A 17,783-nucleotide genomic window follows, 5' to 3' on the forward strand; every position below is an offset into this window, starting at 1 on the left:
AAAATGAGAATAAGATGCAGTTAGACTACATGTGAATACTTGTGAACGTCTTATGTGAATAACTAAACGCGTAGAAAATGATTAGTATGTGAGAAATCCAAAGATGACATGTAATCACCATTCGGGTTGTTCAGATCGTCCATCAAATCTTCAAAATTTGAATTATGATGTTGACCAAGAGATGGAGAACGGAGACTTGTGTTAGGCGGTAGCAGTAAGGGATGATTGTGATGATGGGTGTGATTGGGTCTCGCAGCGAAAGAAACAATCTCACAAACCTGAAAAAATCAGTAGTTTTGATAGAAAAGACAAACGAAGACATACCTCTTGCGGTGTTTTCCCGTAATGTTTCATGAGTGCTTCCAGTTGATTTTCAAATGATTGATCCGTCGGACCTGGAGTCATCATTGTCGGTGTAGTTTCTGTTGAAGATGACGTGGATGAAGATGTTGACGTCATCATCATTGACAGAATAGGATCATGATTCTGATTCTGATGATTATCGTATCTTCTTATTAAATTTGGAGCAGCGAAAAGACAATCGGATGGGGTAGAAGTCGATGCAGATGAACATGGAATGTCATGAGATTCAGATGGACGTGGAGATGGTCGAGGTGTCTGTTCACGACAGGCGACGACTGCAACTCGAAGCGGAGTGAATCTAGAAGTAATGTTTGTTCGAATAGTCTTCTTAAATCTCAAAACTAACTTCACATGTGTCACATGATTCAATGGTCCTTTATCAGTTATATTCGATGCGACTCCTCTGACTCTTTTCACTTCATCCACTGGGAAAAATTTTTCAATTACACTTGAGACTGGCATATATTCCAGATTATAGGTGAGAAGGTAGTCAATCTGAAAATGAATAACTTTTTTATTGAAGAAACTTCTCATTGAAACTCACTTTTGCTGTTTCTGCAATATCTGAAATATATTCCAGAATGCTTTTTGCTTGTAGCTTTTTCAACTCCAATGGTTCCAAATGAATTATCTCTCCGCAAAGATTACGATAACTGACACAAACACTTCCACCCAGAATATATGTTAATCGAATGACCATACAATTATGACGTGGCATCAGAAGATTAACAACTGACTGTGTATCCAAGAAACCATGCATCAAATAATGCTCCCATAGAGTCTTAACAGCTGCTTTCGGATCTTGAAATATCTGGAGAACTTCGAGAATTCCTCTCCAAACACTAAATCTCATCTGGACTGTATCAGTATCAAATCTCAAATGAGAGCATAGAATATTCTTGAAACTGATGCAATCTTCTCCTGGTTGACCATCGAAATCATTCGAATCATCTCCGCATTGTTCACAATGCATTTTATCTTCAAGAAGCGCATAATCTGATTCCTCCATCGTTCTATTCACTTCTCCGTTTACCATGAAATAGCGTCGAGTCAAATTTTTAAATTGAGTCCATGTTAGTGCTGAAATTTGATAATGAAGTGGTATGAATGGTGCTGGGAGGGAACGGGAAACTTCTTATAACATCTTTATCTATTCAAATAATTCTTACGTTTCTCACTCCAATTCAGCAATAATCCATTGATTGAACATGTTCCATACATCCAGAAACAAGTTGCCGTATATGAAGAATTCATTCTTTGAACTTGACAATCTTGATTTCTTCTCGTACTGATTGTAAATGGAAGTGATAGTGTTCGAACATAAATGTAATCACCAGTTGGAGACCATGTTTTTGCACGAATATAGAAATAAAATAGTGGTCGTTTTCCAGTTGCTCCAGCTTTACTATCGAGAAGTACTGCATCCTGAATTCAGATTTTAATTGGAAAAGAGAGTAAAAGAAAACGAACTTTCTGTCTTGTTGTACATAATAAATGTGGATAAGTTGTCTGCCAAGCATTGGAATTTTCACTGAATGTTGGAGGAATCGTAACGTATTCTTGACTATTCACATCTGATTTCTTATGTGCAGTGTTTCCACCAGTCCCTTTTTGATTCGCAGTTGCATTATTCCTCTTCACTCCAGTCGTTGGTTTCATTGCAATTAAAGCAGCTGATGGGAACACTCTTGGCTCTTTTGGAGTACTTGTTCCTTTTCGACATTGAATTATTTCATCTTGAATTGAATACGCTGTCTCTTCACTCACTATTTGAATATCAAATGCTCGATATACAAGTGTCTGAAACAGTTAATACATATATCTATGAATAAAACCTAGTAGATCAAAATCTTACCCTACACAACGTATGACACGTGAACGTGAACAGATTATTAGTCACCATAATTGGTGAGTTATTTGGCTCATTACACATCAACGCATCATTCAAAACATATTCATAAGTGAGGAATACTTCGTTCAATAACTGCCATAACGTATCTGGTGTTGCATATGTATTTTGTGAGCATGTCTGACATTCATATCGAAATCCTTGAATTCTTACAGCTAGAAGACCCAAAGTGTATGCTAATCCAGAATAATATCTTCTGATATCATAGCATTCTTTCTCTGAGAATTTCTCTTGATTTGACAGTTTTTCCACTTGAACTCTTCGAAGATTCGACTGATATCCTGGTGTATTTTCAGCACAACTTCTGCGAAATGCTGCTAGACATGGTTGAAGCTGAAACATAAATTTTGTTTATAAGATCTAGATAGATGAAATCACAATACCTGTCTAGTGAAATAAGCTCTCATCTTGATTTCAATATTACAATTTGGATTATCCAATTGAGAATATAATCCGTGTAAATAATGAAGAGAACTGTTGTATAACTCATGAAATTGATTCCACCACTGCTTTGCTTCTGCACAAACTTTTGGAATTCTCATTGGACGAGCAATATTGACAAGACGAACAAGAAGATGGTTGAAACTTTGAGTGATGCCTTGTTCCACAATTTCAGCTGGAAGACGAGTGAGAGAAGTCAATAGACCCCATGCGAGTATCACCCATTCGTCTTCGAATTCATCATCTGTGATGTCAGCTGTTGGAAGAGCTGAAATACAATTGAAATATTAAATTTCCTTTTTGCATATCCTTCAATTTCCCCTTTTTCTCATTGACCATCTGTATACATAGTTTGGGAAATTATAATCTTTATTTTTATCAAATTGGCGTGTTAGAAGGATGTGATCGTAAATCAAAAGCGCATCGTTGTCAGTGTTGTCTTTTATTTTCTTCATTATCTCCCCCTACATTTTCGTATCTCCCCCTACATTTTCGTATCTTCTATTCGGAATTTGTCTTCTGAAGGGATGCAAAACCCACGTGGGTGAATGCGTCCACTAGATCAAAACTCAACATTTTCTCTAACCTTCTAGTCGTTTCTCCATAATCTGTTCCACGTGGTTCCTCAGGATCGCAATGTTATTCTCAACATTTGCCACTTCAACAGCATTTTGTGGGTCTTTTGAGAGTTGTAACAGCTGAAAGTTTGAAAGATTAGTAAGGATAAGAAGAAGAGAAACTCATACCAACTCATAAATAATCTTCTGATAATGTTCCACTGTGGAGAATGGAGAAATCGTTTTGATTGGTGATGTCATTCTATCATAGCCTGCAAGACGATTATGGATTTTTTGAGATGGGAAACAGTTCAATGTGAACAGAAATTAGTGTACATCGGTTCGACGATATAAATAATCTTTCGTTTGATGATGTAATGAATTGAAAAATAATACAAAACAACATTACCAACAGCCAATAGTCTTCAGTTTTGATAAACGAACAAGAGTTAAAATTTGAACAATAAAAAGAGAAAGTGAGTTAGAAATTGACACAGAAACAGTTGAAACTAACTTTTGAGAATCAATAGCTTCATTACAGGAGAGTATTTCTCATTAAAGAAAAGAAACAAAGAGATGAATTTTTGAAAAATGAATTGAGCATGAATGAGAGAAATATTTGAAGTTACATGAGAATCTGGAGAAAAATATTCTGATCAAAGACTGTCGGAAATGATTAAATTGACATTTATCACTATATTGGTCAATTGGTAATCAGAAATTTTATCAACTGTCAAACTATTTCCAGGTTTTAATACCGTCTAAATGAAGTTTTTACTCAAAAACAATTTAGGAACTATAATTTGATACGAAAAGAAAAATTAGGTAACTTGAATAAGAAGTTCAGGTATTGAAAAGTTCGGATGAAATAGAAAGATTCGATGCTGTTATAGAATCGGGTGCCATGCATGAAAATCGAGTACTTGAAAAATCGGGTGCCCAAAAATTACATCGAATTGCATTTTTTGTTCCTAAGTTGCTACTCTATCGGTGATTGCGTCTTTAAACAATTCAAAACTAGTTGATACAGTGTAAAAACTTAGTTAAATTTTTCCGGCCCCCGATTCTAGAACAGAGCTGAAGATTCTTCAAAAAACAAATAAGAAAACAGGGGAAGAGAACGGGTTACTGTAGATATAAAGGAGATGTTTACATATGTTTTATCCAGAAAAATATGCAGTAAAGCTAATGAAAACATAACAAATATGGGCATAGACAGTGAGAGAAATCAAAGAAAATGATCCATTTTCACTCTATCTTCGCTCCTTTTGGTTAGACGCCCAACTGGAATTCATGCATTGAAGAGAGACAAAATAGATAGAATTAAGAAATGAGAGAGTTGAGAGATGATAACAATGATAAAAGAGTACCCTAAATATACTGTAGAAAAGAGAGAGAAGACAGAGTGAAAAATGATATAATGATAGGGATGACAACCAATTTAAGGAAAGAGAGAGACACAATTTGTATTGCTTGTCTTCTGAATGTTAAGTGTATCGGTTACTGTTTCCACGTCTTCGAAATCACCACGTGACTGAATAGTGTGAAGAGACGCAGTAATTAAAGGTCATGGAGAGGGTGGTCTATGGGGAATGTTATAGTTATCAGCTGGTTGTCACCACGAGGATTCATGCACTTGAGAAAATTAAAAAAAAGTGGCGTGGCACATTACAAACTAGACATTATGGCGTGAATACTATTGTCAATATTCACTTTGCTGATAGAATCTAATGGAGTGATTCAAGTTTATTGAGGGAATTGACTTCGTAATTTTAGTGGTCTGACAAATTCTGATTCTAGATAATAGTATTGAGCTGAAGCTATGAACTTGATACTTTTATCAATTGGAATTTTCACAAAAATTAGAAAAGCGCTTGTATTTTGAATTCTCATTTTTTTCTGAAAAGAGTAAAAAGTATAATTGTTTATAAAAAATTCAGTATGTTTGTAAAAATGCAAAAAGTAGTCAATATAGAAACCTGACTCTCCAAATAGACACTAGTAGTAAGAATCTTGATGATGATGATTGCATGCGTACCCCTGTACTCATTATTTACCATTCATCTTATCTATATTTGTGACGTGGATTGATTTACCGTCTCTACCATCTCAAACATTGTTATTTATTATGGTGTCAGAAATCATTTTCCTATATTTTTGCTGATTACGGAGAAAAGTTTCAAGGTATCAATGGTTTATCAGTAGTTTGGTTCAAAAAGAAACTATTTTAGGGTCTTCTTCTTTTTCTGTTTCCTGAATGAGAAACTGTATAAAAAAGAAAGAAAAAAACGATGACCGTAGATTTTATTTCTATTTTATTTCCTCTGACTACCCGCAGAAGTATCTGACAACACAGTGAAAACTGATCAGGGTCACTCTAGAATTTTCATCAGATTTCCACAAAGTGGACAGTTTGAAATGGATTTTGCGGGGGTTCAGAAATAAGAATGATGTAAAAAAAGAGTGAAATGGAATTGGTAAAACAAGAAAACCGGGAAAAGAGGTGAATAAATGTAAATGGGGTGAGTGACAAGTGAAGATAGTGAGAAATGGAATTCTGATAAGAACAGGGGAAATTGGGTTTCGTTGAAATTCATATTTCATAACAAGTTTCGAATCTTATTTTCAGATTTTTTGAAAAATTATAATGCTCAAAGAGCAAGAAAAACGAAACACGATCATTTTTTCAGAATTTATAGATTTTTTCGAGCTCTGATAAACAGGAAAGCAGGGAACATTATACCTAAAAAAAAAGAAGGGTTTTCCAATTTTCCGCTGATCTTGGATAGTTTGTCACATACTCGAAGATTGTGCCATGATCTTAATTTGTGTAGAGAAGTTTAGAGCTACTATTTCGTGGCTGGAAACATATTCGAAAGGTCTCTTTGTCGAAATTTTTTTGTTTTTTTCAAACCGATCGACTTCATTTTTTTAGGCTTTACTTAAATGTTTTCTACTTCAACAGGAAGATTTAAGTTTGTTCTAAAAGCTTTACAAGATATTATATAGATTGTTGTGCTTCTCTGATATACGTAAAACGTTCCCCACCTAACTGAAAACTAAAACTTTGTTTTTTATCGAGAATAATAGAAGTTGAAGATAATTGTGTGAAAGTTTCAATCTGTTCAATCTGAACATCAGTTTCGCTTAATCTTCGAAACTTCATGTGCTGTCGGCTGCTTTCCAAACATGGTCCCCAATTGATCTTTCTCTCAACCAAAACACTTAGAGTCCCTCAAAAATGATGTCGAGTAATATGATTTTTTGAGCAAGGCGGAAATTGAGCCTCATTCGAGTGTTGTCTCGATTAATTCCCGCTGCCAATGAGCGAAAATCTTGATTGCTCCGCGAGCCGTACCGCAATGCAAACATCCTGGCGCGGTAAACCTATAAAAGTCGTGTGGAGTGATGATTAGAGCATAATACCAATTCATCATGCAATATCCAAAACAATCTTTCTCTCTTCTTCTTCTTGCTCTCTTAAACATTGCCTCAGCTTCTATTTTCACAAGTTCTGATGATGTAACATCGGAAGTTACTAGTAGTACAACTACAACTGCAGTAGCCATTCGAGCAAAAAGACAATGCGGTGGAATGGGTGGATGTTGTGGAGGAATGAGTGGTTGTGGATGTGGATCCATGGGAATGTGTGGACAGGTTTGTTGTGTTTTTGAATTGGAAAATCATCAATTGATACCTTCAATATCCCACTACTTTTGAATACAAATTCGGATTCTTTCATTCAAACTTTTAATATTCCATATTTATCTTACCTACTCCAAAAGAATATTAGAATCTGAAATCTTAAAGTACCGTTTCATACATTGAGAGTCAACTTCATTTCAACAATATTCAAGCCTTTCCAGACCTGCTGTCCCTCTGCCCCACCACCATGTTCATGTGGAACTCCAGGATGTATGCAATGTGTTCAACAGACTGTTCTTGTTCCAGTCACAACTACAACTTGCTGCAAATGTTGTCAGCCCGTTTGTACCAACGCTTGTACTAATGTAAGTAAAGAATATACTGAGTTCAAAGCTCAAAAGTAAAATTTGAAGGGAGGAGGATGCTCATGTGGATGTACACGTGGAGGATGCTCGAGAAAGAGACGTTCTCTCTTGGCTATTGCAAGCGAAGAAATGAGCAAGAGAGGAGATGTTATGGTCTGAAAATCTTATCTCGAAGGTTTTCTTTGTAGTTTTATGAGAAAAACTTGGCACATCTAGATCCCTGTATTGTCTCGAATTCCTTCAGGATATCTGAGGTTACATGAAATGACATTTTCCAATGTAGATTTAATATCCGAAGATAATTAAAGCCAATTTTGAGATTAAGCTGTATCAAGTTTCTCTTTTTAGATGTATTTATTATTGAAATAATTTATTTAATCATCAATAAAATATTAATACTTCATTTTAAGAATTAAAAAAAACATGATAAAATGAAAGGCAAGAATCAAAGACAAATACCTGAACTTATAGAGAAAATAGGGATATTAAGTATCACTGTGTAGGTTTTTTTGTATGTTTTCTTTAATGCGTGTGCGCGTTTTCTCAATATATAACAGTATTGAGGAAGAAAAGAAGAAGTGGAACACCACAATCAGAAAGTGAAATAGAAGAGAGTGTAGTTTAAAAGAAAGAAGGAACACAACAAAAACGGTCTAATTCGTTTTCATTTTGTTTCTCAATTTGGACACAAAGAAAAACGAAAATTGATCTTAATGGATTACCGTAACCGATATCCACAAAAGCAATTTTCAAAAAAGAGAAGACTAACAAACAAAGTGATGGGGTGTTCAAGCACGTTTTTCCACCTTGCTTGGACCCACTGATCTTCGAGAAACAGGAAAATCTCGAGGAGAGGATCGAAGGAGGGAGGAAGAGGAATGACAAAGTGATATAGGTGAGTTGATAAGGAAAGTGACCGAAGAAGTGAATCTTTTATTTCGCACCAAAAGAAAGCAGCTAATTGATAATCAGATCAGTTAGAACTAATGCTTCGCACCTATCTCCTATGTCCGTTCGTTTTTTTACTTTTTGGTCTGATTATCCCGTTGGTTAGGGCTAAAGGTAGGTCAGATTGTAGAGATGAATATCCGGATTTTACTCTTTAGTTTGAAAAATGCTTTGAATTTTTGAGCTTGTTCATCAAATGAATCTCGTTTCAAAGGTGTTGTATTATTCTTTCCACTGTGAAATCACCTAAATGTTTCATTTTCATTCAAGCTGATGTTAAGAAAACCGAAAAAAAAACACTTCTTCCAAACTTCAATCTCAGCATTTCAGCTCCATATCTTCGAGATCGTCCGAGAGGTCTCGGACTTCTTCAACTACCAACTGGAATGTCAGATGAAAGATCCGGTCCAATCCTTCCTGGACTTTACATTGCAGGAAACAAAGTTAATGAGAAACCACAGACTGTTCCAGATGTCCATCTTCCCGGTCAACCAGCTGTTTTCTCTGGAAGGTACTGTGAAACATTCCAGCAAAATCAGAATCAATATTTTCTTTTTTCAGATCTGCTTTCAACCCTTTCACTCATATGGTTTCTGCTGTATACGCTGAAGATTTGTCTGATGGTTGGGGAGCTGGAATGGCTGTTAATGTTGGTTTCTCAGAATAATTATAGATTTAATTATTTGTATTCTTCTAAAGGGTGTCAACAACCACGGCTTGAACGTTCGTAAAAACTTCGATTCCTATGCTGATGTTCCATTGAATTTGAACGATGGAATGTATCAACCATTCATTTCTGCATTCACTGTTGGAGGAGAGTATGATCCATCAAAGATTCGAGAAGTTTCTGGATCATTGGATCTCCCTATTCCGGGAATTAATGAATTGTTCGATATGAATGGAAGAATTATGACCAAGCATGCACTTATCGTCAACGGAGCTCTTGAATTCCCATTGACTTTGTCAGATCCAAACGAGAGAGCTCCTTATACTTTCAAGGTAACCCAGCTGTTTCTCAAACACTGTTTCATTTCTTTTTCAGTATGCTGTGTGGGCTCCGGATCGTCATATGGCATACGGTCATGTTATGCCAAATGTGAATTTGTTTGTTGTTGGAAAAGACAAGATTATGGAACGATTGATGCAGAACAGATTGAATCCTACAATGATTGGATAATTTTGTATTTTATGTAATGTTTCTCTGATTTTGCGAAAAAGAAACTCATATGGGGAAGAATATCTGACACACGAAATTTTGCTTCAGAGTTTCGTTTCTGCAAAATCGGTGAACCCTGCTGTAATTTGTTTTTAAAAATAGCTCGTAATAACTTTAATAACTATTAATGGTGATTAGCTTTATTTATCGTTGGAATAAAACAAATGTCTATCGTGATTCCTAAAAGTTTTCGGTGCAACAACTGACAACGACACTCCGAAATTACGCACCGCCGTGTTGTTTAACGTAAATCTACACTTCATTTTTCTTTCTTTTTCTTTTTTCCTATTTTTCACTCTTTAAAAAATTATTGTTGTCTTCTATATTTTTCCTAAAATACATTATGAAAAACAACGTTGGTTCCAGACATATGACAACACGATTAATTGTCAAAAACTTGCCCAGCACCTGCACGGAACAGCAGCTACGAAAGTTTTTCGAAAAATATGGCAAGATATCTGATGCTTCATTGAAATACACAAAAGAAGGTAAATTTCGTGGATTTGCATTTGTTGGTTTCTTAGATGAAGGATCTGCTTCCAATGCGATCGCAAAATCCAATCAAACGTTCTTCAACTCGAAAAGATTGACGGTAAAAAAGTTATTTCATTAAATCTCACGCTTTAAAATATTTCAGGTTGAAGAATGTCGTCCATTTGGAGACGCAAACAAGCCTAGGGCCTGGAGTAAGTATGCTAAAGATTCTAGTGCCTACAAGCGTGCTCATGGAGAAGATGGAAACGATAAGCCTGGAAGATCAGACGATTCTGAAGAACCATCTGCGAAAAAACAGAAGAATGATCCAAAGCTTGATCAATTTCTTGAAGCTAAGGGAGTTGCTGTTGAGAAAGAAGTGAAGCTGAGTAAGGATAAATCGGCAGAAGCGAAAAAACTGATGGCAGAACTTATGGATGGAATTCAAGGTAAATTTGTTATCAATATTTCTTGTGCTTATTTTTTTATTTCAGGAGACACATCGCTTTCATTAATCTTTTCTGGATTACCTAGTTCCGCTAAGGGTAAAAACATCAAAGAATGGTTGAATCCAATCCGTGTGAAAGCAATGAAAATTGCTCGAAACGAAGATGTTGCAGCAGCTTTTGTGACTTTCAACAGACCTCCAGATGTTAGAAGAGCACTCCAAAAAGATGGACAGTTTTTGGGTGGATTCAAGATTGGAATTGAAAAGGTGAGTGCAGATTGATTTAACAGTAGTTTGAAGATTCCCGACTTCTTATTTAAAATTTTACAGATCGAAACTCCAGAACCAGAAAAGGAAACAGTTGAAGAACATGGTGCAGAATTTGAAAGCAGAGAAAAGGAAGAGGAATCTATTCGTGAGAAAATTCTCGAGACTGGACGACTATTCCTTCGTAATTTACCATATGCGACAAAAGAAGATGATCTCCAGTTTTTATTCAAAAAATACGGAGAAGTTTCTGAAGTTCAAGTGGTTATTGATAAGAAAACTGGAAGTTGTAAAGGATTTGCTATTGTTGAATTTGTATTCCCTGAAGCCGCGGTTGCTGCATATTCAGCTCTCGATGGATACGTTTTTAAAGGAAGAATGATGCATATTATTGCTGGAGATGAAAAAAGGGACAAACCAACTGAGGAAGATGCGGAGACAGTTCCAGACGATCCAGATAACCCGATGAAGGCTACTGATAAGAAAGAAAAGAAGAAGAAAACATTTAAGGAGGAGAAGCAAGATCAAAAGAGGGCAGATGCTGGAAAAACTGCACACTCTTGGAATGCTCTTTTCTTGGGCGCAAATGCCATCGCTGATACATTAGCCCAACGTTTGAACGTCAAAAAATCTGACTTGCTGACTAGTGATCAAGGTGAATCTGCCGGAGTTCGCCTCGCTCTGGCCGAGACTCGTCTCGTCCGCGAAACTCGTGATTTCTTCCTTGAAAATGGAGTCAAGTTGGACGCGTTTTCTAAGCCAGCCGAGAAACGAAGTGACACTGTGATGATAGCTAAGAACTTGCCGTCTGGTGTGGAGACAGAAGAACTGAAAAGAATGTTTGAAAAATTCGGAGATTGTCAAAAAGTACTAATGCCAGCTGAAGGTGGAGTTAGTGCACTTGTGATTATGGGAAATCCTGTTGATGCGAAGAAAGCTTTCCGAGCATTAGCGTATTCTCGATTCAGAAGTCAACCTCTGTATCTGGAATGGGCTCCATTTGACGTCATGGGAGCTACCGTACCATCAACAGAGACAAGTGAGAAGACAGATGACTCTACGAAACCAAAGAAGTCGAAGAGGGAAATGACTTATGAGGAGAAGAAAAAAGAAAGAAAAAATAGACAACAAGGAATTACAGAGGAAGAAGAAGAAGTAGAGAAAAAGTCTAATGAGGAAGAAGTTGAAGTGCCCGAGGACAAGAAACCAGAGCCTTCCGAGACTAAACCAAAGAAAGCAAAGCAACCAGAGAAAGAAATTGAGTCTGGAAGTACAATTTTCGTCAAAAATCTTGCTTTCGACACAACTGATTATGGTTTGGAAACTTTGTTCAGGTGAGTTGTAAAATTATTTTCGTCCGGCATACCCTTATGACCTTTTTCAGAAAGCGGTATGGTGATTTACTAAAATCTGCTCAAATTTCGAAAAAACTGAATCCAGCCGAACCAACAAAACCTTTGTCAATGGGATTTGGATTCGTGCAATTCTACACTGCTTTCGATGCTAAAACAGCGCTGAAAGAAATGCAAGGAGAACTTCTAGATGGTCATTCGCTTGAACTGAAAATTTCCCATAGAGAGGTAGGATCTTTCACTATCAGGAGATGCGTTAAATTGATAACTTATCAGACTACGTAGATTTTCTAATTTTAATTATCAATTTCCAGGTTGTTGACAAGGGAGCGCTCAAGCGAAAGGATGTTCAGAAGAAAGACCAAGGAGAATGTACGAAACTACTTGTTCGAAACCTCCCATTCGAAGCTTCCATCAAAGAAGTTGAGACTTTGTTCGAAACATTTGGAGCTGTTAAAACTATCAGAATTCCTCGAAAACCCGGACAAAAGCAACAACATCGTGGTTTTGGATTCGTTGATTTCATCTCAGCTGATGAAGCTCGTCGTGCATTCGATGCTCTTGTACACTCAACTCATTTATACGGAAGACGTTTAGTTCTAGAATGGGCAAAGGAAGATGAAACCGTCGAAGAACTTCGTGAAAAAACTGCTGAGAAGTTTGCTGGAAACAAGAAAGGCTCGAAGAAGTCGAAGACACAAATTGAAGAATTCCAACAACAATTGCAGATTGCTGACGATGAAAAAGATTAAGCGCAATCTTGATTCCCTTTTTGTTTACAAAGTTTTTATTGTTACTTTTTGTTGTTTCTCGTTATCTGTTATACAAGTTTTGTTATAATTTTCCGTTTCTTAAATAAGATTTTAAACAAAACCAGCAAGTTTATTGTATTCTTGAAGGTAAAACAGTAGAAATTTATTAGTTTCTGTTAAATAATTCATTTGAAAGATGAGTTGTCCCGCATTTCGTAATGAGATTCTTTAGTTTTTGAGGCTTTTCCTCTTCTGTAAGTATTCTGAATTCTAAATACAAGCACCATTTTTGACTAAAATGTTATCGATGGCAATTGATTTTGTCTCCATTGCATTGTTGTAGAATAGTACAAAGATCTGAAATTAAGTAAGTGAGGATTGTTAGGTACTCGAGATAACTCACTTTTTCGGTACTTTGTACTTTAATTCTTGCTGATATTCGGTTCCAAGAACGAGGTCCGATGGTTTGAGTCTGACATTTTCTCAAATTTTGGACACAGATTCGAACATCAATTTCATGAGATGGGTAGACGTCAATTGACATTTGAATTGGGCCGATCAATGAAGCTTTATAAAGAAGACCAGAATAGGATTTCGCATCGAGACGAGAGATTCCATAACGATTTTCTATAAAATTAGATGAATTCTTTGAAATGTTTGAGATCAAAAAACAAACCATCTCCTCTCTTCATCGCAACACTTATATTATTGAAATGTCGACTCAACATCCTCAAATCCGCCCATCCACATTTCGTATCTTTCTCGAAATTACAATTCGTTTCTTCACATTTAAATTTATTTCTCGGTCGATTCAAAACGATCACTTTTGCCGTTTCATCTTCTGTTTTCTCCTCGTTTTCTATATCCATCATCACAAATTTCGTTGTTGTCGAAGGCATTTCGGTTACTGTAGTTGTTGACGGAGGGAAATTTGTCTGGAAAATTAAAATTCAATGAGTAACAGAAGCATGTAGCAATACCATTGATGTCACATCATCAGCCAACACTCGATTCATTTCTACTTCTCTGGATACTGTAGTTGGTTGATCTACTATTCCTCCTTCAATTCTTTTCACTGGTGACCTTCTGACGTGGCAGATACATTTTTTGATGAGTGGATTCTCACGTTGACGGAGACATTTGGCAGATGATCTGGAAGTTTATTGGGTTTGTAATTAATCAGAAAACAAGTTTAATCTCACTCAGAAGCATCCAATGCTCTACACTTTTGTCTACAGTATGCCAATCCAGGTCGTCCAACACACATTTTGGCAGTTGATGAATGGAATGTCGAATGGTGGGGTTTGTGTTCACATTCACCTGAAATTGAAGAAATTGTTCACTAGAAGATAATGAGAGAAAAAAACTGAAATTTCGTTTTCGAAATATTCCTGATCTTTGTCAAACACCAAAAAGATTCACTCACCATCTTGACACATTCTATGCTGAACCATACGTGAATCTCCTTTATTTGGATTTATCAAACTGATTGGAAGACCTCCTGATTTTAGAGGAACCGTGCTCACATTCGTCTGGAAATATTCATAGTGTTTTCATCATTTAATCTCTCACTTACCGAATGAATGGTTTGTGATAAGTTCATAACTTTCTTCTGACATGGTTGATAATAGACATTCAGATCATCAAGAAGTATCATTTCTCCAGCAGTTACATTCGAAAATCGAATCATTACCTTAAATATTATGAGATATCAGTGATCAGAGAAATCAGGAAAAATCACCTGAAAATGATTCGTTTCTGGAATCACTTCAATGATGAGAGCACCATCTTTTGCTTGTATTGGTGCACACATCGTGGTTTGCTTTTCTCTGAAAATTTTCGTTATTTTCAAAACTTTGAAATCTGAATTTACTTGAAGCATAACTCCGCAATAACGGTAGGAGGTCTCCAGACTCTTGCTGTTACATTAACAGAACTCGATGAGCAAATTCCATCGCAAGTTGAAATAGTCGCCCATGTGGCGCCTTGCTGACTAGTTCCCGCAACGAATTCGTCAACTGAAAATCAATTTTTCATTCTAAACTATCATTAGACTCATTGAGAGACTCATTGAGAGACTGACCAGGTGATTCACTAGGACGGGGCAACCCATTTGGTCTTCCGAAATACCATTCAAATTCTCGAGAATATTGCCACGTACTACATACAGACGGATCTCGACAAGATAATGATGGCGGCTGGAACAAATACTTCAAATTTTGATATCAGATTCGAGGTTTTACCTTCGGGGAATCACAACTTTGAGGTAGCTGAGGAATGACGGTCAAATGAGAATGCTGCTGAACAACGAGTGTATGATATGGATGAACAGCAAATTGTGGATTTGCACAAGCAATTGGAGACAAATGACAAGTACAAACGAATGACTGAATTCCGAAAAACGAGAGGAGTTGACCTGGAAAACATAAGATATAGTTAGTTTTAGAAGGAATATTTGTACCAGGTCTACTTCGACATCCACTTCCAATTCTCATTGGATATAATGCCACACAGCTTTTATCACATTCAGGATCGTATCCTTCTCGTTGACGGCAGACATCTTCTACTATGTCTGAAAACTGGAGTTCGTTTTCAGAGAACTTCGGGTGGTACACCGTTTTTTTTAAACTTTTTTAGATCTCTTTCATTTCAAAACCGTATTTTTATCAGATATTTTTATAACCTCTTCTAAATGTGTAGCTGGTAGTGAGACATCCCCAAATATGTGACCTTTCGACTTGTCATCATTTCCAATTCAACACCTTTTTCCCTATTTAAATCCAATTAAAACAGTCCCATTTTCACTGTTCTCCTCTCTCACAGCATGACTCTTTTCTGTTCATTCACTTTTTCACATTCCAAAAATGCATGCTAATCTGAGATTAGTGAAAACAGGAAGAAGAAGTCTATAGGGAACTATTCAAAAACTCCCCTCTTTTTCTCTCTCTCTTCTCCGGTTTATTCAGAAACAAAAACAGAGAAAATTTATGCAACAATACATACGCAAGATCTCGATGTGTCAATGTGAATCCTGTTTTTTTTTCTGTCTTTTGACACATTGGCATCATCTTCATAATTGACGAAAAGAAATGAGTGGACGATTCATAATTTATGCTGTTATCTCTTTCTTTTTTCTCTTTTTCGAGGAGACGGTTAGCCAAAAAAGATGCATAATAGCAGGGATGGACTAGCCGCTAATTTGGGAAAGAATGATTGATGAATGGACAGAAAATGAGAAAACGATCTACTTATACAGTAAGTGAAAAGAAGAGAAAAGGAGAAGAACGTGTTAAAAAAGAGAAAGGTGGAACTGATACTGTGTTCGAATAGTAATCGTTGTATTTTCGATATGCTTTATTGTCCTAAATAGACATTGTTATGCATAGTTTTGGATGTTTTGTTGTAGGAACAGTTTTCAAGAATGGCTACCGAATGAACATTTTCAGTCGTACGCGATCAGATTTCAAAAAGTTCGAAGAGACTCCAACATCTAAAATCTAGGCATTTTGAAATCGTTTACAGAATCTCTGCACTCGAGGAATCTCGACTTCAAAAAACAGACTTTGAAGTGTACCGGAATCATTAAAAATCAGCATGTTCTAGCTCTCTAAATCTCTCTAATGCTTCACGCTATCTAGTTTTCCCTCTAAAACTTATAGCCAATCTGACCCATATAATGATTTTCCTCTCTCTCTCTTTCTACAATGAGGTTCGAATACCACAACCATCAAGTTCATAATAAAACGGCGGCGATTCGTCCGAGAGAGAAGTCAGACGACTTCCGAAACGAACAGTCAAAACTAACCACAAAATTAGCGAAAAGGGAAAGCGATCTCCCCCCGTCCCGTCCCGATCCTTTTCCTTTTTCCTCTCGTTTTCATGTACTTGTTATTATACACAACAACCAAATGACATTGAACATGTCCACAAAATGTTTCTATTTAGTTTGAAACACTTCACAGATATTCTTCCAATATTTACACACATGGATACCGGTTGTCAAGGATTTGAAAATCGTGTCCAGGGAGGGAAATTTGGGAATTCGAAGAGTGAGATACCGATTTCGAGAATCAGAGATCTGGGGAACTTATTGGAAAGTTAGAAACCGCAACTGGACTTACTATAAGAAACTGAGAAAGGTGACTAGAAAAACTGAAAATGAAAGTGAGAAGAATGTATCAGAAACAATTGAAAACAGTTAAACTTCAAGATTAAGAGGATTTTAATATTTGGAAATTCTAAATTTTGGGGATTTTATGGGAACTTTCAACTACCAAAATATCGATAAAATGATTAGATTTTCAATAGAGTTATGCTTTACACAATACAGGATCTTCAATTAGATAAAATTTGGAAATTGTAAATTTCAAAACGTCACGTACCTTTAAGACAAACTTGTAATTGCTGTGGTTGTTGTGGTTGAGAGTTTCCAAACTTTCCAAGTATGAAAATTGTTGAAAAAAGGAGAAACCAACGCTTCATGGCGTTAGAAATCTGAAATAAACGAAAAGTGAAAACTAGAAGATAACCATAAAGAATTGGGTGAAAATATGGTGAAAAGAAGCATAAAGCCATTCCAATTTCTCCCTTTTTCTTTCTTCCCGTGACAATCCTCGAGATGGCTAACCATCCCTCCTCTTCCCCTCCCATCTCCAGACTCCGCCCTCTTTTTTGGTGATTCTCGTCGATGACCTCGATGGAAAAGAAGAAGAAGAAGCAGACAGAAAACAGTGACGGACGCAGAGAAATGAAAAGTAAAAAGACAAAAAAGTGCACGGATGACGGAAAATTTCACAGGAGGTGAAAGGGGTGAAATGGACGGTGCACTAATCGGACCGGCTTATCGGATTTGACGGGTTCGGGAGTGATGAAAAAGTTGAAGGAAAAGTGAAAAAAGAGTAAGAAATTGAAGAGAGGAGGATATGGATCAGATGGAAGAATTCGAGGATTTGGAGAAGGTGAAAACGGTATTATTGAAGTGAAACTGAATGAGTCAGAAATTATTTTTCAAACGATTATCAGGAAAGGAGAATCCATATAAATCAA

General features: G+C 36.5%; 5 protein-coding genes across 5 annotated transcripts; 3 read left to right on the forward strand and 2 right to left on the reverse strand.

Annotated features, from left to right (window-relative positions):
- Positions 1-62: 62 nt before the first annotated feature.
- GCK72_014441 (uncharacterized protein) lies at positions 63-3,531 on the reverse strand (the record flags this gene model as incomplete). The annotated part of the gene is made up of 10 exons (XM_053730288.1): positions 63-278; positions 325-661; positions 710-858; positions 908-1,443; positions 1,533-1,788; positions 1,834-2,163; positions 2,219-2,605; positions 2,656-2,981; positions 3,300-3,411; positions 3,460-3,531. 10 exons carry the CDS (start codon positions 3,529-3,531, stop codon positions 63-65), a joined length of 2,721 nt encoding a protein of 906 aa, XP_053585060.1.
- Positions 3,532-6,705: 3,174 nt separating this feature from the next.
- GCK72_014442 (uncharacterized protein) lies at positions 6,706-7,439 on the forward strand (the record flags this gene model as incomplete). Its single annotated transcript, XM_003108066.2, has 3 exons — positions 6,706-6,927; positions 7,137-7,280; positions 7,329-7,439. The coding sequence occupies 3 exons, from the start codon at positions 6,706-6,708 to the stop codon at positions 7,437-7,439; spliced, it is 477 nt and encodes a 158-aa protein (XP_003108114.2).
- Positions 7,440-8,266: 827 nt separating this feature from the next.
- On the forward strand, positions 8,267-9,405 carry GCK72_014443 (uncharacterized protein; the record flags this gene model as incomplete). Its single annotated transcript, XM_003088380.2, has 5 exons — positions 8,267-8,342; positions 8,559-8,739; positions 8,790-8,877; positions 8,928-9,227; positions 9,271-9,405. 5 exons carry the CDS (start codon positions 8,267-8,269, stop codon positions 9,403-9,405), a joined length of 780 nt encoding a protein of 259 aa, XP_003088428.2.
- Positions 9,406-9,814: 409 nt separating this feature from the next.
- Positions 9,815-12,737, forward strand: GCK72_014444 (uncharacterized protein; the record flags this gene model as incomplete). The annotated part of the gene is made up of 6 exons (XM_053730289.1): positions 9,815-10,036; positions 10,082-10,367; positions 10,413-10,633; positions 10,697-11,967; positions 12,018-12,213; positions 12,300-12,737. 6 exons carry the CDS (start codon positions 9,815-9,817, stop codon positions 12,735-12,737), a joined length of 2,634 nt encoding a protein of 877 aa, XP_053585061.1.
- A 270-nt stretch (positions 12,738-13,007) lies between these two features.
- GCK72_014445 (uncharacterized protein) lies at positions 13,008-17,219 on the reverse strand (the record flags this gene model as incomplete). Its single annotated transcript, XM_053730290.1, has 13 exons — positions 13,008-13,094; positions 13,141-13,364; positions 13,414-13,672; positions 13,718-13,889; positions 13,940-14,057; positions 14,164-14,269; positions 14,314-14,430; positions 14,479-14,566; positions 14,611-14,755; positions 14,821-14,935; positions 14,981-15,153; positions 15,199-15,309; positions 17,120-17,219. The coding sequence occupies 13 exons, from the start codon at positions 17,217-17,219 to the stop codon at positions 13,008-13,010; spliced, it is 1,815 nt and encodes a 604-aa protein (XP_053585062.1).
- Positions 17,220-17,783: the final 564 nt, after the last annotated feature.

This window comes from Caenorhabditis remanei, chromosome IV, assembly GCF_010183535.1.
Source record: "Caenorhabditis remanei strain PX506 chromosome IV, whole genome shotgun sequence".
NCBI lineage: Eukaryota > Metazoa > Nematoda > Chromadorea > Rhabditida > Rhabditidae > Caenorhabditis > Caenorhabditis remanei.